This window comes from Lipophrys pholis (assembly GCF_963383615.2).
Source record: "Lipophrys pholis genome assembly, chromosome: 7".
Lineage (NCBI taxonomy): Eukaryota > Metazoa > Chordata > Actinopteri > Blenniiformes > Blenniidae > Lipophrys > Lipophrys pholis.
This window is the reverse complement of record NC_137638.1, coordinates 21,936,234-21,964,061: the sequence shown is the minus strand read 5'-3', so window position 1 is coordinate 21,964,061 and position 27,828 is coordinate 21,936,234. Positions and strand designations below refer to the sequence as shown.

Below are 27,828 nucleotides of genomic sequence, written 5' to 3'. Positions count from 1 at the left end.
GTTTGTGCGTCATTGTTGTATCCTTGTACAATGCTAATTAGATTCAACTGCAGTCCCTCAGGTCGAGTCTCCATGTCATCGCCGTTTCCTTCCTTTCTCATTATACTGTGAAGATTGCTGGGCCGCACTGTCAGCAATTGGCAGTTTTTATTGTGTTTCAAATTGCAGGTGTTGTGTTCATATTGGTGTTGAGGATCAGCGTAGGTTTCCTTCAGGTTTTTATCTGGTCCGTTCTTTGGACTGTATCAAAGCTGGATCAAGAAACGTGAAAATCACCGTGGCTGGCCTGTGGACTACAGCTGCCAAAGCCCAAATTGGTTTTCCAGCAGAATAAATGAACAATGCTGATTTGTGGCCTACGGTGTGCAGTAATGCATCTTGTATCTTAGGGTTCACATTACAGGAATCTGAGTAAACGTGGATAAATAAAGATGCAAGAATGAGTCTGTGATTGAGCAGATCTGCCATTAAAACCACATTGAAAATAATGACCCAGTATGTTACTAATAGTACATGTTTATGATCTTTGTTCTGAAAAGTTCAGCTCAAGGTTAGGCTCTAGGCTTGAATAATAGTGTCTAAGCTGTTGCAGTGACTGCCTCTGCTGTGAGGTGTGGAGGGAGTGAGGAGAAATGAAAGAGTTTCTCTTTAAAGCAGTTTCCCAATTCACCAGCCCGCATAAATCCAAAGTTTATAATATATACTGGAAAATAATGGACTGGAGCAATGTAACTTCTCAAACACGGTGTGAATTAACTGATATTAACTTTATGTTTCCAGACAAAAGTGAATTTTAAAAAAAAAAGGGAGGGGGGGTGGGGGGCACTTTACATACAGAAATGTGTTGGTATAGTTTTTGTTATTTAAATTAAAACAGTCGTATGGGAAATGTATCTACGCTAAAACATTAATCACACCTTCAAATTCATCAAATCTCTGAAATGAGAGGTTCCAGGTTTGATGTAAAACGTTTAAAATGCACTGGTGCAACATGTTTCTTTTAAAGCAAAGTTGTTTATTACTGCTGGTGTCTTCTCTGCTGAAGTTTATACAGTTAATGAGTTCTTTGAATTCTGAGAAAGAAAATATGTATAGATCAGTAAATGTGACAGGCGCTGAGCATGTAACAGTTCAAAACAATGAACAGCAGAGAAAAGCTGTTTGGCATTACCAAAAAAGATTTGTCAAATTTGTAATGTGCACATCCTACATACTTGAATGCAAAGCGTCTTTACTGTGTTATAAATTGCTTACAAGTTTTACGTACATAAAAAGATAAACTTAACAGGATTTAACCAGTTCACACAAAGACTCCAAGTGGATCAAAATATCGTCACACAATTTCTAGACAGCGCTTGCAATCGCCGGTGTCAGTATTTACTTTTACAAAGATAATGCAAAAATGTGACCTGTTATCTTTACCTTAGAAACTGTTGTCTACACCCAATCTAGAAATAAACAACAGATTTTAAATAATATGCACTGGACACATAAACACTAGAAACATTTGAAGGCTTTTCAACAACTCAAAATGTCCGACTCTTTTCAGGCTATGATGTGTCACACATAGTGGTGGAAACCCTATTATGTCGAGTTCCTTTATAATTTCTGCAAAGATGTGAGGTCAACTGTCTGAAATCTTACATTCATTCCCAAAATAGTGATCCTAACTACACTAACAAATAGAAGTTTAAAAAGAAGGAATTAAGCATTATTGAATGGTCTGGTAAAAAAATCTGTTTATGACAGCCATTCGAATGAGATGTATTGGGGATTTCAGATGAGTAATCCATGCCAGAAAACCTTAAACCCTTTTCCAGCCATGAGGATTATGAGTGAAAGAGTGTCAGATTTTCCAGCAAGCCAGTGCAAAAAAACTGGTGAGCATTTATGCCGAACATGTAGAATAAACATCCAATTGACGCCAACGGAATACTTTAGTTTTAGAAAAACAATTTACATCTAATAATTTCATATGAATAAAGCATTCAAATAGATTTATTTTTTAAAGTGTATTCACTCAATTACATTGAAAAAGCCAACATTTTTCTACTGCATGTCGTCTTTCCTACAAGACCCCACATAGTGATGAGTAGGACAGAGAAGATTTCCAGGATCTGTGATTGCAGCAGAGTGGGAACGATATCCGGACAGGTGTAAAGACATATCAAGTAGCTGTTGTATCACCAAAGAGCAGTGCAGACCAGGATAATGACTTCAGGGTGTGAAGGTAATGGCGAGGGCACGAGGAGGAGCGCTGATTGTTGACATGGTTTTAGTCCCGACATGAAAGAACTTCTGCTTCAATAATGACTCTCCCCTCCAGCCTTTATAGCTGCCCGTCTATCTTTCCATGCTCGTGCCACTCTCTTCCAGGCTAATGACTCATTTCCACTTTTCTTTCTCTTCTCCTCTCTTCAAGACTCCATTGAACCTCAATGAGAAGATCTCATTATTTCTCCAAATGCAAATTGTAAAAAAAGAAAAGAAAAGATAAACTAATTTTTACACTAATTGTCCTCGGATATGACACTCAGTAACTGAAACCACACCTGAGAATTAATCATTTCTCACTTACGTGGTGAACTGAAGTGAAGTGACGAGCTCATTTGAGTGCGGACACATTGCTGGAGAGGATTCTGGAGTAATTCCATGCCGCCTGCCACTGTGACCATTTCAATTTTTGAACATTCAAATCTAGATCAACATATTTTTAAAGAATTGAAAACATAAAAACAAACAAACTGAACGATGGTCTGGTTGAGAGAACAATTTATCAAAGGCACTGGAAGAGAGATCTTGCCTGAGAGTTTCTGTGTGTCTCATTTCCCCTGCTCTTGCTTATCGTGCGGTTTACTCACTGACATTGTGTGTTCTTTCCAAGCGAGAATATCCAGGGTTCAGTTGGATCTACTTCAAGGTGAATCAGATAATCACGTTTTCTCTCATAGCCAAAAAAAACCCAAAACAGTTTGATATGGATTTTGTGAAGTGTGTATGACTGTGTGATTTGTTTTGTGCTCCTGTTTTGCTTCCTTTGTTAATCAGCCAAAGTGGGTTTGTTGCCTGTTAACACTGTCTGGTTTTTAGGGGAACCTGCCCCCGGACTACCGCATCAGCCTCATCGACATCGGACTGGTCATTGAATACCTCATGGGCGGGGCGTATCGGTGTAACTACACCAGGAAGAGATTCAGAACTTTATATCATAACCTTTTTGGACCCAAAAGGGTGAGTGAAACATTGTCACCTTCATGAGCATCCTACCATCTAATAACATTCAGCCCAGGAGGCGTTAGTTCACGTTTTAATGAAGTGAGTCTCATGATCAAATTTGCCCTGTTAGGGAAAGACGAATGATAACTGCAAATCAATTTTTAATAATAAAATGTTGATCAGGGTTGGTGCACTCAAGGGTAAACTCCACCTTGCTGATGCAACTAATAATTACCATGATGTACGCATAAACGTGATTGATGACTGTGACATGACAATGAGCATGAGACCAGAACACTGAATATTCAGTGTGCAGAAAGCGTGTTTCTTTAATTTGGAGGAATGGCGGGAGAAATTTGAGCAATGTTCTACTTTGTTTGTAGATTTTTGGTCTTAAAAGTGCATGTTGATCATTCTCTTGCTAAAATGATCATTATTCTGAGATATCAAGAGACACATTGACTGTATGTGTTATCAGACTTTCCTTATGTAGGAATAAAGACTTCCATCTTGGATTACCATGGAAACAAAAAGCCTCATAACTTTAGAGAAGGATAATGATCCTGTCAATGGATCGTCACAGCAGATTGTGAGCCACATGTTTATACTAGCAAATGCTTTAAGCCGGACGCCGTTTCTGACCCTTCAAACTCTGACCTTCCAGTCACAAGCTTTCTCCTCTAACCTATAGGCAACCATTGGCCTTTCACAACTAAAGAACCTACCATTCAAATTCAATACTGAGTGGTCATGGAGTGGCATGTTATAGCACACAGTAAGAAGGCTCCTGCTGTGACCTTTTATGCGACCTTTCTGTGTGGAGTTTGCGTGTTTCCCCATGCTCACGCAAGTTTTCTCTGGGTATTCTGGCTTTCCTTCACGATATAAAGACATGCGTGCTAGATTAGGCTAATGGTGGTGTGTGTGTGTAGTTGTCTGTCTCTTTGTTAGCCCTGAGATGGACTGGCAATTTGTTCAACGTGTGCCCTACATTTTGCATCAGTCAAATCAGCTCCAGCTCCCCACAACCCTTGTTGGTATAGAAGATGAATAAAAAGGGTCAATTATTGCACTGGAAACAGTTTATATGTATATGATTCTTTGACAGAAGATGTATTAGCTTATTACAGCTATTAGCTCTTGTCTAATGAGGTGTGAATTTATATATTTTTGTTTGATCATTCATACCCTCCTCCTGGAGTTGTCATGTGATTTCATGCAATCGAGATAATGTTGATGAGGTCCAACTTAAGTGCCTCACTTCCTCCGTTAATCATTACCACATCAGATAGATTGTCAGGATAGCACAAGACATGATCAGCTTGATGCAGCAAATCATCTACCCATAGCAGTGGCTTTTCATCATGTACCATTATGATCTCAAGGAAACCCGCACTTCATTACACCCCTGCAGAATCTCATCACTGATTAGTACACTCAGCTGACGTCGGGGGGGGGTGGGGGTGGGGTGGTCATGCTATACTGTTTGTGCGGATTCATGCTTTGCACTACACATGCTGCACATCACATGGATTTGTTAGTGCTCTGTAATTGTGATGTGTAATTCTCTCAGTCAATAAGTAGTCACACACCACCACAGGTGTGATGAAAATAGAAATATACACAGCATTGTTTCAAACTGCTCTGATGGTGCACTTTAGTGTTTGAAAATTGTAGTGTGTGTGTGTGTGTGTGTGTGTGTGTGTGTGTGTGTGTGTGTGTGTGTGTGTGTGTGTGTGTGTGTGTGTGTGTGTGTGTGTGTGTGTGTGTGTGTGTGTGTGTGTGTGTGTGTGTGCGTGCCTGCGTACGTGCGTGTGTCATTTATCTCATTGTTGAGATGGCATGGCTGCAACAAAGCAGCTGGAAAGACGCAGATAACGCGCCCAGCAAAAGAATCAGGACGGAGACCCAAGTGAAAAGGCAAAATGGGAGAGAGGCAGCGTGAGAGAAAGAGCCAGCTTCAATTTAACTGCTATTTTCTGGATGAACCCAGAACACGATCACCCAGAGATGTGCATGCACACACAAACACATGCTAAGTAAGAACAAAGCTTGGAAATAGATGTAGATATCAAAATCCCCACAGGAAACCTGAGTTATTTTTACCAACTCAGATGATGGCTCATGAATGCATAATTCATACATGCCCTGCTTTAATACAGATACACAGTACTGTACGAAATGCACTACACTTTAATACATGCAAACACGGAGCTGCAAGAGATTATTTGCTGTATGTATGCTGTACGCTGTCAATCACAACAGCACCTAAATGCTTAAACCCCGTACAGTTTCTGTTTGAAAGAAGAATGTTAAGCTGAAACTCAGCGGCACACTTTATTGAACAAGATTTCGATTGAGTCTTCAAGTGTGCACTCTGTTGTTTGTACAGTACGTCACACAATAAAATACATTTGACAAGGTCGTGTTCTGTTTGTTTGATTTTTCTAGCCCAAAGCCCTGAAACTGCTGGGGATGGAGGTGAGTTTAGATCTCCTTAAAGTTGCAACACGATCTTCACTCTTCCTCTTTCACTTTTTTATGTGTTGAGCCAATAGTCTGTGTGCAGTCTGTTGAGTAAAATACCAGTGCGAGTGGGTGTTGTGTGCCTTGCAGTCTTTGAAAGGAAAACCTTGAGATATGTTTAATTCATTCGGCTGCCATTCATGTGCACCTCTGATTTACCTGCAGACCTGCTGTCTAATATTGACACAGAATAGAAGTTAATTTAAATTCTTTCTTCTTTTTTTTTATTTAGATTCGTGAAATTTTAATTCAGGTTTGTAAAACGTACAAATCGCAGAGCAATTCAGAGTGATTTAATTGAATTGGTGACGACTGCGTTACCGAGCTCAATCATGCTCAATATGGTGTATGCACTCACATGGTGTACACAACATGACAAATCCACATCATAAAGCTTTTATCACAGCGTGGGTCTCAGAGGTATTCCTATCTAACATGCATGGCTGTACATCCTTTGTGTGTCTGCCTGTTTGAAATCCACCTCCCTGTGTGTCAGTTGTCAGTTTGTGTTTTGTCTCGTATACGCCTATTTAAATTGACCTATTTGAATGAATGTTTTGTTGTTTTATGGGGGGGGGGGGGGTTATCATCCAGTCAGTATAGTGGCCTGTCTCCAAAACAAAATGTTAAATTTATTGCCGTAGATATTTGATACCTGTGTGAGCAAAGATTCACATCCATGAAACTCCCATTCTTCTTAAATGTACATCAAATCTGAAGATTAAACCCCCATAAATGTGTCACTATCTCAAATCACTGCATAATTCACTTCAATTTTATTGTGCCTCTTTGTCTTGATAATCTCCCTCAAAGTAAGGTTGAACTGAAAGTCATTTTTCAAATGGATGTAAATCATTAAATGTCAGTTGTCCTCAACAGATTAAATGTGAAGTTATTGGAGATCAATGCGGCTGAGCTGACAAGCTATTTAGAGACGTACTGGCACTTTTCTGTTTCTCCAGAGTCAGCGAGCAAACCTTGAGATATTCAAGCTTCTCCAACATATATAAACTCTTAAGTAAATGAACTTGTGATAATATAAGTCGTATTGCTACTTGCCGAGCATTGTGCAGCCCCTCACGTCTGTCATATGGTTGGACTTTCACCTTACATTTTTCTAAAGCTGCAAGGATCAGATTCAGCTTGTGACCCAAGAAGAGTCAAGATACAAATTCTTTGAATGCCACCATTTAGAGTCTTCACACTAATCTCACAGATTCAGGGCACGATTTGCAGAGTGGGAGGTTTTCCCTGAATCTAGTAGCAATAAATAGGGTTTGTCAGTGCGTGCTAGTTACAGGCATTTGAAAGATTAAAGTCCTGCTACTTCTTAATCTGCAACTTTATCCTGAAACATCACACTGCAAGACACAATACCTTCAAAATCTAAGTGTGAATCCATGGCATGACATTTTGTGTTATTTTATAAGTTGTCTTCATGGACCACACAGTGGTGCGGTGGTTATTGCTCTCGCGTCACAGTGAGAATATCCCTTATTCATGTCCAGGCTTGGGGTCTGTTCTGTATGGAATTAAAATTTTTAATGGAATTTGAATGAGTACTTGTGTCTCAAGGAGATAACCTGTATAAACCTAAAAAAAAACAAATAAAGGAAAAACGTATGTTCTTCTTGTGCTTGCATAGGTTTTCACAGGGTATGCTCCAGTTTCCTCCCTCAGTACAAAAACAGGCATTTGAGTGACTGTAAATTGCCAGTGGGAGTGAATGTGAGTGATTGTCTCTCTGTGTTGACCCTCTGATTGCCTGTTGACCTGTTCAGGGTTTACTTGGCCTTCACCCACAGTCAGCCGGGACTGGCTCCAGCCCTGTTTGACACTAAGTTCAATAGAGCAATATGGAAGATTGATTAATGGGTTGAAGTCTTTCTTAACTATGCATTTAAAAATGTGTTTCATTAATGATTTATTCTCAAACATGAAAGAAATCTTTGACCTTCTAATTCCCTTTCCTGATTGCGCCACAAATTGCACCATATGTTTCTAAATCAGTCCAGATCAACCTGAAATGCTTTACTTGTGTCCTGGAAAATGATGTTGATGAATATCATTTAAAGACCACCAAGAAAACCCTTGCAAACGTGTCTGTCCTCTCACCAGGATGACATGCCAATCCGCAGAGGCCGACAGAAGACGACACGCAAACGAGAGGAAGAGGTGGACATCGACTTGGACGACCCAGAAATCAACCACTTCCCCTTCCCCTTCCATGAGCTGATGGTGTGGGCTGTGCTCATGAAACGGCAGAAAATGGCCCTGTTCTTCTGGCAGCACGGCGAGGAAGCAATGGCCAAGGCCTTGGTGGCGTGTAAGCTTTGCAAGGCCATGGCACATGAGGCATCCGAGAACGACATGGTGGACGACATCTCTCAAGAGCTGAACCACAACTCCAGGTGGGTAGTATGAATTATGCACACGGCCCCTCTGTGCGGTTCAAGGATGGGAGTTTAATACAGTTTAATATGCACAGGATGTATACTGTTGTTCTGAGCAGGACCTGGAAAAACAGACATCTCAGCACTAAATGATTTATAAAATGTAGAGTCTAGCCACTAACATTTGCCCCATGCTGCAGTTTATACAGTATAAAAGCAGATGCACACTGACATTCCTGCTTTCCTGCAAACTGCACTGTTTCAGACTGCCCCAGTCGCTCATAGAATGTTAGTGACATACATTCTGAGGTCTAATAACATGCAACATCGTTAGTCAAGGATATGCATTAAAAAAGACAGCAATGGTAGGAGTGAATGTTGGCTACAGAAATTACTGTGAATTGGAGGAGGGGAAAAAATCAGATTCTACAAATAAACTATAATTACATTAATCATAACTCTTCCGGCACACACACATGAATATACTTTCCAGGGATATCCTTGGCGCTGGCATGTTTTGAGTTTACTCTCCACAGAGAATTTGGCTGCCCTCCTTTGGAGAGCTTATTTTACCACATACATTTTTATATTGGCCCGTAGTCTTTACACAGATCATAGTTGTTGATGAATCCATAGCTGTTTTTATAAACTCTAGGGATTATTGTGTGCATTTGGATGTACGTAGTCTGTGTGTTAATGTTTGTGTACATGTGGCGATGACTACATTCTATAGTGATCTCCTGCTTTTCAAGATATTTGCAGACAAGCTGCATAAACACCATTGCAACATTTTCCTTTCATGTATCATAGTATATTTAAATATAAGTAAACAGAAATGAAGAGATTTGTCTTGTGTACAGCATTGATATTGTGTGAGCTCATGAATCTCATACGATCCAGCACTGTTAGTCCCCTGTTTGAATTAAACGACACATCTTTGTGTGCGACGATGTGAGAGAGTGAAACATGATAGTAATGATTTAGTTTTCATGTTTTTGATTGTCTGGAATGGACTGCATTCAAGTGCCGACACACGAAATGGTAGGTTGTTTTTCTATGGGCGTGTTTGCCTTTGAGACATTCCCATGCAATATTACTGAAGGCTTTAATATTCCGTGATAATGAATAACAAATATTGAAAACTCCACTCTGTTCAAGTATTGGCATGCAAATGACATCTCCTCCAACAGATGGCCAGTGATGTCTTGACCAGTTTAATTACATATTCCCAACGTGGACAAAGCATATTACTGTTTCTGTTCATGACTCTCTGTGTACTCGTGTGTCTCTCGCATATATTTTCCCAGAGAGTTTGCCCAGCTGGCTGTGGAGCTCTTAGACCAGTCCTACAAGCAGGATGAGCAGATGGCAATGAAGCTGCTGACATATGAGCTGAAGAACTGGAGCAACGCCACCTGCCTGCAGCTGGCGGTAGCAGCGAAACATCGAGATTTCATCGCACACACCTGCAGTCAGATGCTGCTCACCGACATGTGGATGGGACGCCTGCGCATGCGCAAGAACTCAGGCCTGAAGGTAATTTGAGTGTTGCAGATGTTTGGGATCATCGGTAGGTGAAGATAAAGTACACTTACTGTCTTCAAACTTTTGTTGTGGTTGTATCTGAACGTTTGAATCCCTTTGAAAAACTTGGGCTTGTAATGTAATGAGGAAACCCTCTCTCCTGAGAAACGACTGAATATTTGGCACAAATCTCTAGAGTAGGCCTGTTGGGTAGCTTACAGAGAAGTAGAGAATGGATGTACTTGATATGTGAACACCCGAGGACAGGAAACAGAAGTTCTGATTACCTCTCAGGTAAAATTCAAACTTGGATTCAGTTTTTCATTCATTTTTAACATGGCTGATCACCCAGTAGGAGTAGTTATCAGTACAAATTACCAATACAGAGCAGAGTTTTGATCTTTCATGGTCAGGATTAGTGTTATAGATCCAAACTCGCACCAATTCCAGGGTGATGAAGAGGATTGCATTCTTTCTACTTAAAATCACCTGCTGATTATTTGCTTTACATGCAGAGACTTCCAGACATTTTACTCATATATTGTAGTTGCCACAGTTTCTATGACATGGTTTGTGTACAAGACAGAAGGAGAACGGGGATCTGTTAAAAGGCTTGGTGTCATTGGGGTATTTTATCTCTTTTACAAGCAAGGCCTGGTCCAAAATAGCAACGTTAAAAACAAAGGATGATGTGAAGACACACATAGAGAAGAAATCATAAATAAACAAACAAAAAAAGAGAATGTCCCAGAGTGGATGGGTTATGTTACATAGTCCGTTGAGGGATGGGAGAGTATAAAGGGAAGAAGAGGGTTGGATGGAGCAAAAAAGGAGGTAGCAGGGGATCCTGAGGAAAGAAAAGAAATTGATATTCTATAGATCGAAAGTAGTTACATACAATAAATCTGCAGCAGCATGTAGTGGAATTATATGTTGTTTAATAAGATATTAATATCCTTACTTAATCTCACTCTGTACATTCATAGTCGCAAAATACAAAAGAGCGAAAAGAGAAAGACTTCTATAAAGTTGGGACCGCGGCACTATGAGTCATTCTTCGGGGTTTGGTGAGCGTGCACTGGACTGTGAGAAGTAGACAGGTCACCACCACTGAATGTTGAAACGCTGCTTTATCTTCACCCACTTCACTCTGTTTACAGTTACATAACATCAGATTAGGCTTTTTTTTGTCTTGTTTTATATTAAAGTCAAGTCTAAATCCAGAATTTCAGTTTATAGGAGAAATAGTTTCGATTACCTGAAGCATACAGTCCAATCACAGAGGTCTTTCGATGTGTTTCGGGTGAATGGATGAGTAGTGCATGAAAAAACTACTCAATCAAAAATCTTTTTTTATTGATCCATTATTTCAATTGTGTTTTGTCGATTAAATAATGTACTGTATGATGCTGATAAATTGATGGCCTTGTGAAGAAGATCAGCCAGAAAAAGAACATTTAATCGACTTTAATTGAAGGACTAAGATTGTGATGAATATCTAAGCAAGAACTCTTTGAAAGACCAATTTATCTCATAACTATGAGAAATTATGTATTGATTTTGTTAGTTTTTTTGTACAAACCCCCCCAAATTCTGCATTTGTCCATTTTCCATACAACATCACTTATCCATCTCGGGGTCGAGTTGGAGCTGATCCCGTCTGACTGAAAAAAACGGGCACACATAGAATGACAGGCAATCATTCATAATCAAACCTACTGGGAATTTAAAAATCTCTTGACTTTGTGAAGTGTCTCTTGACATGTGTGTGTGGGATAAAACCCAGACACACACACAGGCAAAATCCAAAGGAAACGCTCACTGTAATGCAAGCGTGTTAACCACTACCCATTTTCACTTAGTATCACTGAAGGATGGCGGTTGAGTTTTGAACACTGTTTTTTCATGTGGATCTACCAAATGTCTGGTGGTCCGGTGATAAGAGGCAGCTGCTCCGATCATAGAGGTTAGAGTTATTTATAATGAAGAGATGCCCTGGGATTTGCTGAAGGCTCAGTTGATACTCATTCATACACGAGTGAGGCAGAATGATGGGTCTGGCTGGGTAGCGTCTCAGAGCAGGGCAGGCTGCTCGTGCTCTAAGTATGGTTTGGCCTTTGCAACAGGGAGGGAGAGAGCATGACACCACTGCAAACTCATCAGAGCAGGAAAAAAACAAAACACGAATGAAACAAAGCGATTTGGTGCCCGCTGGAGTTCATGATATGTCAATATCCTGTTAAAATAATCTGCAGTTTGGATGCAACATCAATCAGTTTCACTACTCAATCAGTTTGTGATTACTGAAGGCAACAAATGGACTATAAAGTGTGGAGATGAGTACACTGCTTTCCTTATGCATCAGTGAGTCTGACATAATATTGACATTTTTTGCCGTCAACCTCTGAATATGACTGATGAATATAAAAAAAAAAGCAGACACATCACTTTCTGCACTGCTCATACATTTGTCAGCGGTCATTACGCCCCCATTCCTTCACGGGTAAACTATCACCTTCACATAGTCAATTATCATTATCAGTCATGTAACTTCTCCATCACCTCAGTTAATAATTTATTAACTTCATTTAATCTTCATTTTCTGCTTCTAAAGAGTTTCAATTCACTCTTGAGGCAGTCATCAATGTGATGAAAACAGCAAAAAGTTTTCTCTTAAAATAACGACAGCTGCTTCCAGAGATAAGAAGACACTTCATTACTCTCTATTTTCTCCCTTTCTGTTGTTTTTTTCACCTTCCTGCTGTTGTTATAGCGTCTCTTGCTTCCCACTGACTCCTCTTGTTTAAATGTTATGTATTTGGAGTGTGCAGCATGCCTTGCGCCTTTATCTGCTGTTGGTGTGCGTCCCTCTCATTCACCGTGGCGTCGCAGTATCCCTACTGCCAGTCTGAAGTAATGCTTTTATAATTGAGTTCCACAATGAGAGCTCCTTCTTCAGCTGTTGTAAATACCGAAGCTTTGTCATTCGGTTGCATGCAGGCTGGGGCATGATGGGAAGGTGTTCGCAGGGGAGAATTTATATTAGGAGAGTTTGGCAAATGTGACTCAGACAAAATATAAAAGCCAGTTTGTTCTATAATTCCTGGGAGTTGCCCTTGGCAAAGTGCAAAGTGGTGCCATGGACAGTGCAAGTGTCGCTGCTGGATTCAAACACTGTTCATCCATTCATCCATTCCAGTGCTGATGCGTCCTTGATGTCACCAAACCTGCTTCATCCAGTTTAATGCCACGGAGAAATGGAGACAATCCCAGCTAAGAATGGGTTGTGTACTTCCTCGACCGGGTGTCTATTATATAATCAGTACAGAGAGGCAGACTTTACAGGCAGTTTCATCACCAATCACCCTAACTTGACACGCATGTCTTCAGATTGTGGGAGGAAACCTTTGTGCCGGGAGAAAACAAAAGAAACCAAAGGGAAATTGAGAAAACTCCACAGAGAAATGCTCCAAGCATACCTAAGCACTGGCCCAACATATGGCTCCGCATATAGCTTGTTAAAATATATATTGCACCTGCAGCATCACACAACAGTAGGATCTCAAAGTGTGCATTCAAAGCGCTAAAGATATGTAAAGTTAAGGTTTTGACACAAAAGCACATAACATTCATCCTTAAATGGAAGAACAGGATCTAACACTTTTTTTCTTTTTACATTCCTTGACTTCAGCGAGGTGAACTGTCACACATTCACTATTTGTTAAATACTTTCAATTCAAGGTTGATTAGATCTACTTCATTTGAATAAGAAGGCCTTTTTCCCGCAGAAACATTGTCTATGATTGGACAAAACATAATGGTGAAATGAAATTCCAGGCAACCCCACACGTTTACTAACACAGAAAAGCAGAAGCCTCCAAAGCAAAAGGATTGCTCATTTTCTTTGTTCTGCCAAGATTCCAGAAATTGTTCTTCATGTCTTTTGGAGATGGGGTTTGACATGTGCAAGGCCCCGGGTGATGTCTGGGGGATACCTAAACCTCTAGGCGGTCCTGGTGGATTCCGGGTTTGAAACCTTTGCATAAGCTCAGTAACAAAGGGCCCCCAACATGTCAACTGTCATGAAACTGTGTCCCAGGTAATCTTGGGGCTGCTTCTCCCACCATCCATCCTGAGTCTGGAGTTCAAGAACAAGGATGAGATGTCCTACATGCCCCAGGATCAGGAGGCCTACCTGCAGGAAAAGGAGGAGGAGGAACCTGAGAAGCCAGTCAAGGAGAAGGAAGAGGAGGACATGGAGTTCACAGTAAGATCTTACTGTGAGACGCAGTACAACTCCGTGGTGAGAGAACCCACCTCAGCCCAGCATCTCAGAATCTATACACATATCCAGACACATCTTAAATTTCATCACTGACCACACAGCTCAGATTCTGTGTCCATTAATAAAATGTCTCAAGTGGACCAGTTTTAAGCAAAGTTGGTACTGTCCACGATGAGATGACACACACACACACACACACACACACACACACACACACACACACACACACACACACACACACACACACACACACACACACACACACACACACACACACACACACACACACACACACACACACACACACACACACACACACACACACACACACACACATTTCCTCTCACTTGTATCCCTATTTTGGCCAACTGGACCTTTTCAGCCAAATTGGCCTTTTCCTGTTTCTCGTTGTCTCAGCAAAGACATGGTTGTGGAGTTGTAGCGTCTCAGTCTGTCGCCGCTTGTGGGTTCCCTCGTGTCCGTTTCTCCTTCCTTCCATCTTTCTCCTCTTTCTGTTCTTCCCTCTGCTTTCTTCTCCTCTTTCCCTCGTTCTTTGTCCGGCTCTCTCTTTGCCTATTTTGTTGCTTTGTTTCTTTTTGCCTTCGACCTTTTGTTCTGCACTCTCTCTCTCTCTCTCTCTCTCTCTCTCTCTCTTGCTCTCGCTCTCTCTCTTGCTCTCTCTCTTTTTCTCCAAGCTCAGGTCTGATTGAGGTACTGTACTGTATGCTAGCCGACTGCTGCCCCTCACTCTCTCCCATCAATGATGGCTTGCTGCAGCATACCACTCAGCATGTCGGCTGTTGAGCATGGGAGGCCCAGGCTTTGGCATTATATAATCACCATGCCCGCCTGCTGCTGCAGAGCTTAAATCATGCAGAGTCTGAGCACCTTCTCCCAGCTCACAGTGGAAGAGTTGGTCCATCTGCATAGGCACGGATGTACAGCTGGATTAGGATCCGCTCAGTTTCAATCCAATCAGTTGTGGTGATGATAACTCGATCCACTTTGTGTATTTAAAGGACAACTGGAATTTTAAAAGCTTTTTTCAATACATGAACTGGATCTACCATTGTCCCACGAAGCGATCGAACTGAAGTTGAACGCCTTTCTCCACCACTGTACATACTCTCCATCTGCATTGAGCACAGCCAGCAAGCCAGTGCAAACTTTCCATTGAAGGGGACATTTTACACTTGCATTCTTTGAGGGACTCTGGTGTTAAAACAAAGCGTACCCTCCTACCACAGGATGCATTTGCAATGAACCACTTTCTTTTGCCCTGGCTTCTGACTGCATAAATGCACTTTCAGACACTTGTGAATCAGACAAAGATTCATATAGATATACACACTGCTAAACCACAGAGGGAGATTGTATTGTTTAATCCTCAGATCCTTTAGGTAAGCCACACTGTAATAGATGTGAAACCTTGTGTCCACCTGCTAATCAGATAAGGTGCATGTTCAGTGCAGTAAAGGCATGGTGTGATCTAACCACTAGCACTTCAATCTGTTTATCCTGATGGCGCTGTCTGTGTGTGCCTGGGACACAACTTTGACTCTAGAGATTTTGCATATTTGGAAGAAAAAAAAATAGTCATCCTTTATTCTTTCCATTTATTTTCTTGACTGATTTCATAGGAGAGGTTTTTATCAATACTGTGCCAGTTGTGAGGCCTGGGAAGTTAAGCAAAGTCTTTGGTATTTAAAGTTTAAATCAGTCGTGAAACCTGAGTTTTCACCCAGGCCTCCATTAGTTTTTTGCATTGCAATACAATTTTACAAATAAGCTCCCTCAGAGGTCTGGTGTTGCTTTGACATTAAGACCATGACCCATATAAACAGTGGGCTCCAAAACCCTCTCTCATGGATAAAGAAATGTGTCCCAGATAGAAATGAGATATATCTATGTCTTATCTTTTTCTTTTCCTTTTCTGTCCTCTTCTTGTCGTTATCTTGTCTCTCTTCTGCCTCCCAATTGTTGTCTGAGACACAATCCATGAGTGTCCATGTCCTCGTCATTCTGTGTTGCCATCTTCACATAAATTCCACCTCAAAACACACATTTCACATTTTGGAATGATGACATTGCCTGTGCTTGCTTCTTTAATTATGGTGTTGAAATTATTGTTGTCGCTCCTAATGTAACCATCTTACCCCCCCTTTTCCTTTTTTTCCTCCTTATTTCTTTGTTATTCGACTCTTCCCATTTCAACCCCTCTCTTCCAACTTCATGTCCTCTCTCTGCATCTCTATGGAATCCTCCCCCGCTTTTCCGATCCGTTACACTTTCCTCTTCCCACACTCTCCATCCCTCAATCCCTCACACCTTTCGCTCCTTCCTCCCTCGCTCCGTGTGGGGTTTGTATTCGCCCAGGCAATGCTGGGTAAGGTAACGACAGAGACATCCAGAAAGAAGGATGTTGAGGAGGTTCAGAACCGCCACCGCCTTATCCCCATGGGACGCAAGATATACGAGTTCTACAACGCTCCAATTGTCAAGTTCTGGTTCCATACGGTCAGTGTCGGCTTCAGCAGCACCACCCACATACTCCCGCTTCCTGTTGGCGCTGTCATTGCTTACTGTATTTCTGCTCCTGCCGATCCCTGCCGTTAGCGTCTACTTTCACACTGCCTCCATTGTCATTAACCTCCTGCTCAACCATGTCATTACCCAGCTTTACTGGGGTGGGAGAGTTAAGTGTGTAGGCAATACAGAAACCGATGGAGGCAGCGTGGTCAAAAAATAACAGGAGAACAAAAGAAAAAAGAAATCGAATCAGTCAAGAAGGTTTTGTATTGACCGTGTAAATAGGCAGGGAAACCTCTCAGCCGTGGTGTTTTGCCACTGGATTAACGAATATAAAGAATAAGTTCATCATCAGTGTTTACTTGCACGGCAAAGTGTGTTTACTACAGCACTGTAGTATCTGGAATCTATAAGCCATGTCAATCTGTGCATAGTTTTTGGTTTGTACAGTGGCTGCCTGTGAGCATGGTTTGTGTAATATTTGATTCATGCTGATGTTTTGTTTTCCACACCCTTGTCTTGGACTCTTTTCATTTACTCACCCAGTAAAAACATCTCTTCAACACCGGCAGGGATTTCACTGTTTATTTATGCTGAGAAAATATTTTGACTGCCCCTTGTTTCATCCCATTTCCCTTTCTCTGGCTATTTACTCCCTCCCTGCTCCCTCCCTCTCTTTTCTGCCCTTCAGGTTAAAGAAAAAAAAAAAAAAAACACATTCTGCAGCACATTTAAATGGCTGCACTTGTAAAACAGATGTGAGGTTTTCTCTGAGCCGGGACCCGATTTGTATTCATATCTCTCACCTGATGTTGAGTGCTGCCCTTTTTCTAGTGATATTAGTCAAAGTTCTCATAAAACCAAATGTGCATGGGAGACTGAGTGAGAACACTCCTCATTGCAGATCATTACAATCACTTTGTCTATCTCCATCTGGGGAAAGCTTGATTTGTGGCGGGAAAAGAAACGGTCTTCAGTTAACTTGTTGTTCTTTCCATCTGGAGCTTAAATATTTGAAATTACTGCAGTTTGTCTGTGTAGCATTACTGCAGTGCACCCCTTGTCTGTTTGCATATAGAAAATGTAGATGAACAATCGTAGAGGTTAAAGTAAACACAGTCTTGATACGAAATATATTTTACAGCATCTTGAAACTGCATTAGGGAGAGGGGCAAACAGGGTCAATCCTCCCCTTTCTAAGTTTAATTAACACAGATGCATACAAAAACACCTTTTTTTCATCCAAGCCCTTTGAAGTATCTTTGTCCGCGGAAAATTAAGCCTAGAAAATATGCACATATGGCTGATTTGAGAGAAAACACTCAAACACAAGTACGTGGCTTTACAATGTCTTTCGTTGGCTGTTGTTTTCTGAATGCAGATGGCCTATGTGGGCTACCTGATGCTGTTCAACTACATTGTCCTGGTCAAGATGGACCTGTGGCCATCTCCTCAGGAGTGGGTAGTCATTGCTTACGTCTTCACCAACGGCATTGAAAAGATGAGAGAGGTACAGTAGCTCCTAGCGGTGCCTGCCTGCAAGTGTTTTACTGTAAATGCAGCACTGTGTTAACCCAATTTGCATTTTTTTCTGTGCTGCACCAATAAGTGAAGACTCTCAGTCCATCACCATAATGTCACCTCAAGTTTAATTTAGGGACAACTGAAGCCGGGCGTTATATTCAGATTAACAAGCAGTAAATAATAAAAAGAAATTACCACCGGTGGATTGTATACATAAGAAAAAATCTGAGACTGAGGGAACAGTGTTAAGAATCTAGTGGCTGTGAAGATAAGATATAGAAATGAGGGAAAACAAAGAAAAAGAGTTATAAAGATATAAATAGAGATATAGTCATGTGGCATAACTGTACTCTCCAGCCTCACTCTGGCTTTGTTTGTACAGTAAGCATATGAAAGGCATTAATCATTGTGTCACATCAGTCTAAGCTGCACTGTGAAGCCTCCTGATTGGTGAACTCACACTGCCCTCTCATGGTGACCATGATGGAGTGCACATCTCTTGTTGTTTCAGCCCGTCTTTGAGGTTACTTTTTCTTAATTCCCTCCCCCCCCCCTCAATCTGTCTTCCAGATCCTGATGTCAGAGCCTGGGAAGTTGTTACAGAAGGTTAAAGTGTGGCTTCAGGAGTACTGGAACATCACGGACCTCATGGCCATTCTCATATTCTCTGTTGGCATGGTTCTGCGTCTCCAGGAGCCGCCGCTCATGAGCTACGGTCGGGTCATCTACTGCGTCAATATCATCTATTGGTACATCCGGCTGCTTGACATCTTTGGAGTCAACAAGTACCTGGGTCCATACGTGATGATGATTGGCAAGATGGTGAGAAGAGACAGGGGATAGTCAACTGTGTGTTTGTGTGTGTGTGTGTGTCAGTCTTTTATATCTACCGTATCGCTTGCATTTAAGTCCCCATTATGTATTTTTCAGTTTATCTGTTTGCCCTCTAACCTCAGTATCATTTACACTAATTGTAAGAGCTCACAGAGGTCCCTGATTATGGAGATTTAATCTCTAAGTGGTATGCAAACCCACGTCTAAGAGAGAGCTCTTGTGCCACTTCACCTTGTTTGATCTCAACGGGTTTAAGATCAGAGAGTCTGATACACACATGGAGACAAAGCAAGAGAGGAGATCAAAAACATGAATTTGTATTTGTCTGATGCTCAACCATGTGTGACGTGGGCAGCTTACCGCTGGACACAAACACTTTGATATGAAAATCATCCATTAGTTAGAGAGCGCCGATTTGGATCTGCTTTAAATGATTTGAACTCATATTTAAAATATGTATTGTCACTGAAATGTAAGCCGGTGGGAAATATTAGCTGTCCAGTCCAACAAAGGGAAGTTTCATCAAAAGTATGTCTTTGCATGTTCTCTGTTGTCCAGATAAGTAGCAGCTCTAAGCAATTAAATGTGTTCACCTCGACGTGGTCATATATCTTGGGTTTGCCCCCTACTGAAAGTGGCTTCATCAATCCATGCTGTTCCCTTGACGAGGCTGGTTAGTCAGGGACCAAACGCATTCCAAGACATGTGACCAGGTCCACTTGACCTGAATTACTTGCTTTGACATGCCTCCTACCTGAACGACTGAGAAAATACACAGACATACTTTTGAGGAAAATGTCTTTCATACTGGTATTATACCTCATTATCTTTTAATTTGGCTCATTAATTATGATAAAACAAGATCAGAGGCTTCAGATTGACTTTAAAAGTTAAATTTTACCAAGTATGTTTTTCAGATATCCAGAACGACGGTGAATGACAGTTCAATCGAATGTGACATTCTCTTACTCTGTGGATTGCTGCATTATAAATTAGCCTGGAGAGAGGCAGCCCCCTCAGTGCTTTGGCTTCCTTAATCAATCTGATATTAACCTTAATTAAGTGCATTTTAATATTATCTCTAGGTTTCATTCCAGATCAAGTTAAATTGAATTTTAATAGACCGGTGACGACTGTGAGGAATAGCAATCAAAAAATGCAAATGCAGTCTATCGTTCATCTCAAACCTTACCCTCCAGCTGTAACATAACAGGCTCCTTTCCTGTTTCCTTTCCAACAAACACTTTGTTCCCAATTTTTACCTTCTTTCTCCTTGTAACAACCCTCCTCTGCCTCCCTCCTTGTGTCAGATGATCGACATGATGTACTTTGTGATCATCATGTTGGTGGTGTTGATGAGTTTTGGGGTGGCTCGTCAGGCCATCCTCAACCCCAATGAAGACCCTTCATGGATGCTTGCAAGAAACATCTTCTTCATGCCTTACTGGATGATCTACGGAGAGGTGTTTGCCGACCAGATTGACCGTAAGTGCAGGGCCAGAGTGTAATGCTATTTATATTTGTGGATTCATGGAGGGATAGACCCAGACTCTGAGGAGAGAATCAGGAGTAGCAAGACTGAATATTTGCATATATCAATGTGTGGAACTAGATCTTCCACAGCTTTAAATATAATTTAAATATGTATTTAAGTGCATACTTATTAAAATCACTGTGAATTTCCTATTTTATTGATCATGATTTGTGAGTTTCTGACTAATCTTATTCCTTACAGCCCTGTGTTTGCCTTATCTTTCTCACATGAGGACATTAATGTGTATTGTCAATTTTAAGTCTTCACATTATTATATATGAAGAAGACACTTTGGCATTGTGACTCAATAAATCAGTGAGCAGTGTCTGAGAGAAAATGTCCTGAGAGTGCGAGTGTTTCTGGTATCTGTATGGTAGTATATCTGATGGTGTGTACAGAATGTGAGGAGTGGCCCAAAGAGAAGAGATCTGAAATAATGTTTTCGTTCTTTGTTTCAGATATGCATAGTAGGAAGTTACAGCACAGGCTGAATGAAAAACTCTGGCTGGTCGAAAATTACTTTCGAACTCACGGAACCTGGCGTAGTCATGGTCCATTCACCATTGCCCAGTGCAGTCCAAATCCCAGTAAATCTACAGATATATAGACCTCAATTTAACCACATCCACCTCTCCCACCTCTCCTTCATCATCCTCACATTACCGCCATGTCATGCCCACTTCTACCACTAGAGGCCACTTGAGACAAGAGTGTGCATGCGGCTCTGCTGTAAGGCTAAAGTTGCCCTCATGTTGGTTTCTTGATAAAGCTGCTGCATATCAGCAGTTTTTTTTTCTCCCCTGCATATAACAGACAAGTTCAAGAAGGAATGGAGTTAATAAAAGCTTGATTTTTTTTTATGAGACTGTCAATACTTTGCAAATCTTTGACTGAGACTGCAGGATGTAGCCTTAGCTCGGCCTTTGGCTGCATCTTGTATGCAACTTTAGCCTGAATATTTTTGGCACTGGCTGGCAAAATGGCACTGTTACATGGCAGTAGCACCTTTCAAATGTGTTTTGATAGTGTCATGATCCTTGTCTTTACTCATCAAAAGGAACTATCAAACTTTAAAAAATAAAGATAAATGTTGATGTTCCTTTGATGTTTTTACCCCAATTTTGTATCAAGTTTCATTTGAATAAGTGACCCTGCCATGTGAACATTTTCTGGCACATAAACCATGTCACCTTCCCTTTACGCCGGCTCTGCTTCGCACTGGAGCATCAGCCAGTGTAGCCCACTTGTAATATCACCAAGCATTGAATTATAAACACCAGCAGCACATGCAAACACATGGCCACACCAGAACATACATATTAGCCACCTTTCATCATCTGCAATCTGTTTTTTCACGTGGTTCAGTTGTCAGAGTTTTTAAATCCAAATTTTTAACGTAAAATTAAAAAAAAAGATTTAACAAAACAGGAAAAATTACTTCAGTTCTCTGTCTTTGGGCTGCATTGTGTGAAACAATTGAACTTTAAGCAATGATGAGCATGAGTAGAATGAATCTCAAAGGCAAACAAACCAAAAAAACAAACAAATGCTGAATGTTCCCCAGATAAGCCGCAGCAACTGAACCATCACAGATGGAAAAAACATACTATGTATCCTGAATACATCTCAAATGATTCAGCGCAATCAACCATTGCTGAATGAAGCTATGGCTCACATATGTGACAATATATTTTAAACAATGACTTCATGTTTAAATATATTGTGAACACAAATTGTGACAACACATGACGAATGTATTTGTTTTATTATTTTGTATGTATTTTGCTTTCAGATGCACATTTTTGAACATGAGCCACCACCATTATAGCGTCCACTCTTTCCAGTCCCTTTTTTTCAAGGAAAGAAGCATAAACATATATTATGCTTCTTGTTTGTTTGCAAGATACATAATTATACATTTGTTTAGTATTTTCAGGTCTGCTTGTCTCTTTGTTTTTTGCTGTGGTCTTGTGCTCTGATTACAGTCTGTCTATGTTTGTTTTAAGTTATTATTATTATTTTTTTTATATATATATAATTTTGTTTATTTTCTGTTCACGTTGTGTGTCTGCATGTTTTTCTAATATGCTGTGCATTCAACAGTTTCAATTATCATTACTAATGGATTGAAGTCTCTCTCTGGTGTTTTACTTTGTAATAACTAGTGTATGTGTGTCTTTTATTTTGTTGCGTTGTGCAGCCCCCTGTGGGCAGAACATCACAGAGGATGGGGTGGTGGTGACTCTGCCCCCCTGTAAGACCGGTGCTTGGATTGTCCCGGCGATCATGGCCTGCTATCTGCTGGTGGCCAACATACTGCTGGTCAACCTCCTCATTGCCGTGTTCAAGTATGTAAACTCTTGAGTTTATTTACATCAAGACTTGTTTTATCATGTCATGTCTTGCTTTAGACCTAGGTGTGAAACGATAATAAAGAAATGACAAATTAGAAATTACAAAGAAGCCCTCAACTACTAGTCAACTATACCTATGGCGTGGATAGACTGTTTCACTAAGAGTAAAGGTCCTAATGCAACACTGAGCCCAGAACTCAACAGTACATTTAAACCATGCTTGTCACCAAGAGGTGTGATTCAGTCGTTACTTTATTGTTAGTCAAAAAGTATTGCCATGAAAGCCATACTATGAGGCCAAGTTTGTGAAAGCAGTCATGGTAAACTCTTCAGGAACAGTGTTTTGACAATCAGCAGATTTTGTTCCTCGATTAGATTTAAGGAAAACACTGAAGCAGACAGTTTCAGAGGATTTTTTTTCTCTCTCAAAAAAAACCAACCCAAAACACTTCAGGTTCTTCATAAAAAGTTTTGTATACACTACACTTTTAGAATACCCCAATCTTTGCACTTTTATTATTGACAGTAATTCATTTCAATGAATTAAACTTTTAAAAACATTTGACTCATGAAAGTAGCTACCCTTAATTGATTTATCAGCTGAACACAAATGTGGCTTTCTTCAATGGAAATCAGATATTTTTCAGAAAGTTTTCCCCAACTCTGTTGCAGAAGTTTCCATATATGTGTGACACTCGTAGGTCGCTTTGCTTTCACTGTGGTCGCGGCTCTCACCCTGGATCCACCAAAACAACCTCAGACCATCACACTTGTCACACACTGCGGAACCATTCTGTGACCTAATTGACGGCGTACAAAGATCCTGCGCTGGTACCCAAAGTTTAAAATTTACCCGTCCATAATACCTTCTTCCAGTCTCCAGTTGTCCAGTGGCGGCGTTTCCTGGCCCAGACAAGCTTCTCTGTCTTGTTATGACGTCTGGCTTTCCTGCTGCAGCTCGTCCAGTCAAACCTGCAGCTTCTCGTCACATTTCAAAACAAGACTACGACCACTATTTATCTGGCTTGAAGCTGTTGTCCCGTGAGCAACTGATCATGTGCAAGTTGTTAACTCTCAGAAGACCAGACCTCTTCCCTTCAGAGTTTCCCCCAGTTTCTGAGAGCCTTTTGCTGCTGAAAGAAAACTGTACTCACTGACATCTTAACTTACTTTGAAGTTCTCTGTCTCTGGGGTTGTGCAGTAAGTAATCCCGAAGAGATTGAACATCTGTAGGGATTAGCAGCACCAACTTTCAAGACTTGATCAACCTTCATTGCTGCAGAATAGTTTGAAGTTGTAAACTCCTTTTTTCTTCCCTGAAAAATACTTATTTGGAAAATTCATAAAAGTACATTATTCCATTTTTATAGTAACCTTACCTTTTTTTCTGGCGGTTCACCACTTATCCTTATGGCATTTCAAGCTATTCATTGGACTTGAATGACTTGATTTTCAATAAATAACTGTAAAGATTGTGGTGTTCTAAAACATTTGACCTGCATTATATATATATTCAATGGGATAATTTTTACATGTACCAAATGAAATCATTACTCAGCTGTCTGTGGCCTCTCAACTAAGCTGTTTTGGCACACCTGGTTTAAGCCAAAGTAAACATGGCTGTCAGACAGGTGTTTTCTTTAGGTTAGTAAGTGTGTGTGAGTGTGAAATAGAAATGTCATTCCTTTAAACTGCTTTTCAGCCACCCTCCTTAAAGGCTGGTATTTATTCCACAGTGACATTATCATGATAATTCTAAAAATGCCTGTGCTTCTGTGTAATCCATGTAACAAGGGCTTAATCCTCTTCTTTTCCTTTGTCAGTATAATAACCAACAAGTGCACAATGGGGGGGACTGAAGTGAAGATTTAATCAGATCATATCAAATTGGTATTTATTTAGCATTTGGCCTTGTATTTCATTGATATCTCCAAATAATACTCCTGATGACTGGATGTGGCTCAGCATGCTGCAGGATACAAATTAAAGCAGTCAGATCATCAGATACTCAATGTGCATCGCTACGATGCTATGTTTGTGTTAGTTTTTATTTCTTGTAAACTTTGTCAGGCAAGTGTGCAATCCCTGTCTGTCTGTGATTGTCTGCAGTAACACCTTCTTCGAGGTGAAGTCCATCTCCAACCAGGTGTGGAAGTTCCAGCGTTACCAGCTCATTATGACCTTTCACGAGCGCCCGGTCCTTCCTCCACCCCTCATCATCTTCAGTCACATCACCATGATCCTCAAGCATCTGTGCTGTCGCTGGCGCAAGCACGACGATGACGAAAGGGACTATGGACTGAGTGAGTGAAGTTTTCACAGCTTTGTTCGCAATGTGGAAAACGTTTTGTTTAGCCATTTTATGTCCTAACAAGATTAATTCTGTATGTGTTTTCTAATAGTTTGCATAGGATTTATGAATTGGAGTGTTGATCTGTTGTTTGTGACACTGTAACACTAGCACTCTCAAACTCTTTGATCCACAGAGCTTTTCATCACAGAGGACGAGCTGAAGAAAGTCCATGATTTTGAGGAACAGTGTATCGAGGAGTACTTCAGAGAGAAAGATGACAGATTCCACTCTTCCAATGACGAAAGAATCAGAGTCACTTCTGAAAGGTCAAACATGATTTTGTCTGCTTTCTCTAAAGAAAATCTGTAGAATAGATATATGGAGGATATTTCATCTCACAGTCCTTAATACTTTTACTTTTCTGTCCCTTGTTAGACAGTTTGATGGTGTGAATAAATCCATTACTACTTCCATGCCACATGCTATCCTACATCGAGTCATTTTCTTCCCTGGAAGAAGATGTGTACATATTTTTGCTTTTGATAACTGCTCTGCCCTCTTTTATTCTACATTTTGCAATAAATAGTCTTATAATTATGTGCTTTTGACATCATGGTATGGTTTTGTCGAACAAAATTAAACCAAACCTCAAACTGGGTATATAACCGTCATCATGTTTAAAGGTGGTACATTAACTTGATATGGCATTAAGGAACAGACATAATAGTTTCACACCTTATTTGCAGGCTGTATGAGTGATATAAACGTAGTCATACTGAGGTAGAAGATAAGACCATCTTTGTCTTACTCCATTTTGTCATTAATGAACTGAAATGATTGTACATTTTATTTGAAGGTTAGTTGTGGTTTAGTTTATTTTATTGATATTGTGTTTCCGTCTATCTTTTACATTCAAAATTCTCTCACTTTCCTATATTTGAAGTGAAGATTATCCATATCCTTTCCTTTTTCTCCTCCGTCTCAGGGTGGAGAACATGGCAATGCGTTTGGAGGAAGTCAATGAAAGAGAACACTTCATGAAGGCGTCTTTGCAGACTGTTGATATTCGTCTGGCACAAATGGAGGAGCTGATTGGACGAATCGCTGTGGCTCTGGAGCGCGTGACCGGCGTGGAGCGCGGCGAGGTCAACAAAGTGCGTTCCCGGACTTCGTCTGACTGCACCGACTCTGCATACATCCTCCGCCACGCTGAGTGCCCAGATGCAGCATACATCCTCCGCCAAAGTAGCTTTAACAGCACAGAGGGGAATGCTTACCGCCTCCAGGAGGCACTGGAGGGAACAGCTGAGGGCTCCATGTCCCCTCCATCTCCTACAAGCATGGCTGCACGGACAAGGAGCCACTCGTTTTATGTTGGAGGAGGCCGCGGTGGTGAGCGTGGGAGTAGAGCTGAACGAGCTGAAAGCTTCTTCAAGGAACGCTCCATCAGCCTCCACCGTGCCAACAGTTCTCAGTCAGTGTCCTCATCTGCCGCCCCCAAGGAGTCTAAGCCCCTCCCACTGGCGACGCTGTCGGTCTCCCAGCAGCACCGTCCATCATCATGTATTGATATCTATGTCTCAACTTCTGAGGAGGTGGGGCCTGCGGAGGTCTTTCTAGATCCTCTGCGTGTAATCCCACCGCTCCAGAGAGACTGCTCGCTACAGTCGGATATCATGGAGACGGTGCTGCCCGGAGGCCGCGAGTTCAGCAGCGCTGCCACCAGCGGTCTGGGCGACAGACACTCGGAGGGTGGTGCGGGCAGCAGCGGGACAGCTGGAGCTATGTTTGATGACAGTGCCGCTGCTGATTTGTCCTTGTGCTCAGCACACCTCTTGCCAGACACCACCTTACCTCTCTGGGATATGGAACCATCCCCACCTCCCTCAGCAGGGCCGCTCGAACGCTCCAAGAGCAGCCGCTACCTCTCTACAACAGGCACATCTTTCCTGGATGAGCCTCATCTGGTCAAGTCCCACAGCCTCATGTTCACACCCCGGGGCTGCTATGGGGGGATAGGGGCAGGGGTCCAGGTCAAGGCTGCAGAATACACCAGCATCACTGACTGCATCGATACGCGCTGTGTCTCCACTCCGTACACCCCTGTGGAACGCTCGCACTCGCCGGGGGCCTCCACCTCCTTCCCGTTTGATAAGCCGTCAGACATTGGTTCTTCTCACCCAGAAAGAGAGGCAGAGCTTAGCCACACAGAGTCTGATCCAGAGGACCCTGAGGACCTGATTCCAGCCCCTGATACCCCTCGTTTAGGGGGCCTCGGTGGGCCCAGTGGGGCCCCTCTCTGCTCCCCCTTCTCCAGGCTGGAGCGGGCAAATAGCTGCTCTTCAGACGACTCCCATCCTTCCCTCACACTGGCCCCTCCGCACCGGAAGAGCCTGTCAGTGAGTGAGAGGATGGAGAGGGGACCGAGTCTGGGGGCAGATAGGGGGCCTGGGCCTGGGGGGCGGGGCCTGGTAGGAACCAGAAACCCCTTCCTCAGGAGCAAATCTGGAGCCAGGCCTGATACAGCCAAGACTGACAGCCTGTCCATGAGGAAACTGGCTACTCCGTCAGCTTTTCGCAGTTTCGACAGACAAAACTACACGTGACAAGGACACATCAGTGCACTCGCACACTGTTAGGACCAGGGAAGAAAACAGAAAGGGCCATGGGTAAATGTGAAAGCAGAGTGAAGTTGCCCATAGATGCTGATCTTGACCAGATCTACAGGTTTATTATTCTTATCTTTTTATTTTAACTGAAATAAGAAACATTTAATGATGGACGGTATTGAAGGGCAGCTTCACCCTGTCTCTTTT

General features: G+C 41.6%; 1 protein-coding gene across 6 annotated transcripts in view; it reads left to right on the top strand.

Annotated features, from left to right (window-relative positions):
• Window positions 1-27,618, top strand: part of trpm3 (transient receptor potential cation channel, subfamily M, member 3) — a gene marked incomplete at both ends in the record, with an annotated part of 154,429 nt that extends 126,811 nt beyond the window's left edge. For 2 of the 6 annotated variants that reach the window (XM_080468013.1, XM_080468018.1), the window contains 15 exons: window positions 2,885-2,920; window positions 3,091-3,231; window positions 5,668-5,697; window positions 7,861-8,153; window positions 9,443-9,671; window positions 13,759-13,962; window positions 16,321-16,461; window positions 17,855-17,983; window positions 18,568-18,819; window positions 20,142-20,316; window positions 20,824-20,952; window positions 22,566-22,713; window positions 24,829-25,022; window positions 25,206-25,338; window positions 25,998-27,618. In XM_080468013.1, the coding sequence (XP_080324139.1) occupies window positions 2,885-2,920; window positions 3,091-3,231; window positions 5,668-5,697; window positions 7,861-8,153; window positions 9,443-9,671; window positions 13,759-13,962; window positions 16,321-16,461; window positions 17,855-17,983; window positions 18,568-18,819; window positions 20,142-20,316; window positions 20,824-20,952; window positions 22,566-22,713; window positions 24,829-25,022; window positions 25,206-25,338; window positions 25,998-27,618 (3,855 nt within the window). Of the gene's footprint in view, window positions 1-2,884; window positions 2,921-3,090; window positions 3,232-5,667; window positions 5,698-7,860; window positions 8,154-9,442; window positions 9,672-13,758; window positions 13,963-16,320; window positions 16,462-17,854; window positions 17,984-18,567; window positions 18,820-20,141; window positions 20,321-20,823; window positions 20,953-22,565; window positions 22,714-24,828; window positions 25,023-25,205; window positions 25,339-25,997 lie in introns of all 6 variants that reach the window. The other 4 variants (XM_080468016.1, XM_080468014.1, XM_080468015.1 and 1 more) reach the window with 4 other exon arrangements.
• Between the last annotated feature and the right edge of the window lie 210 nt (window positions 27,619-27,828).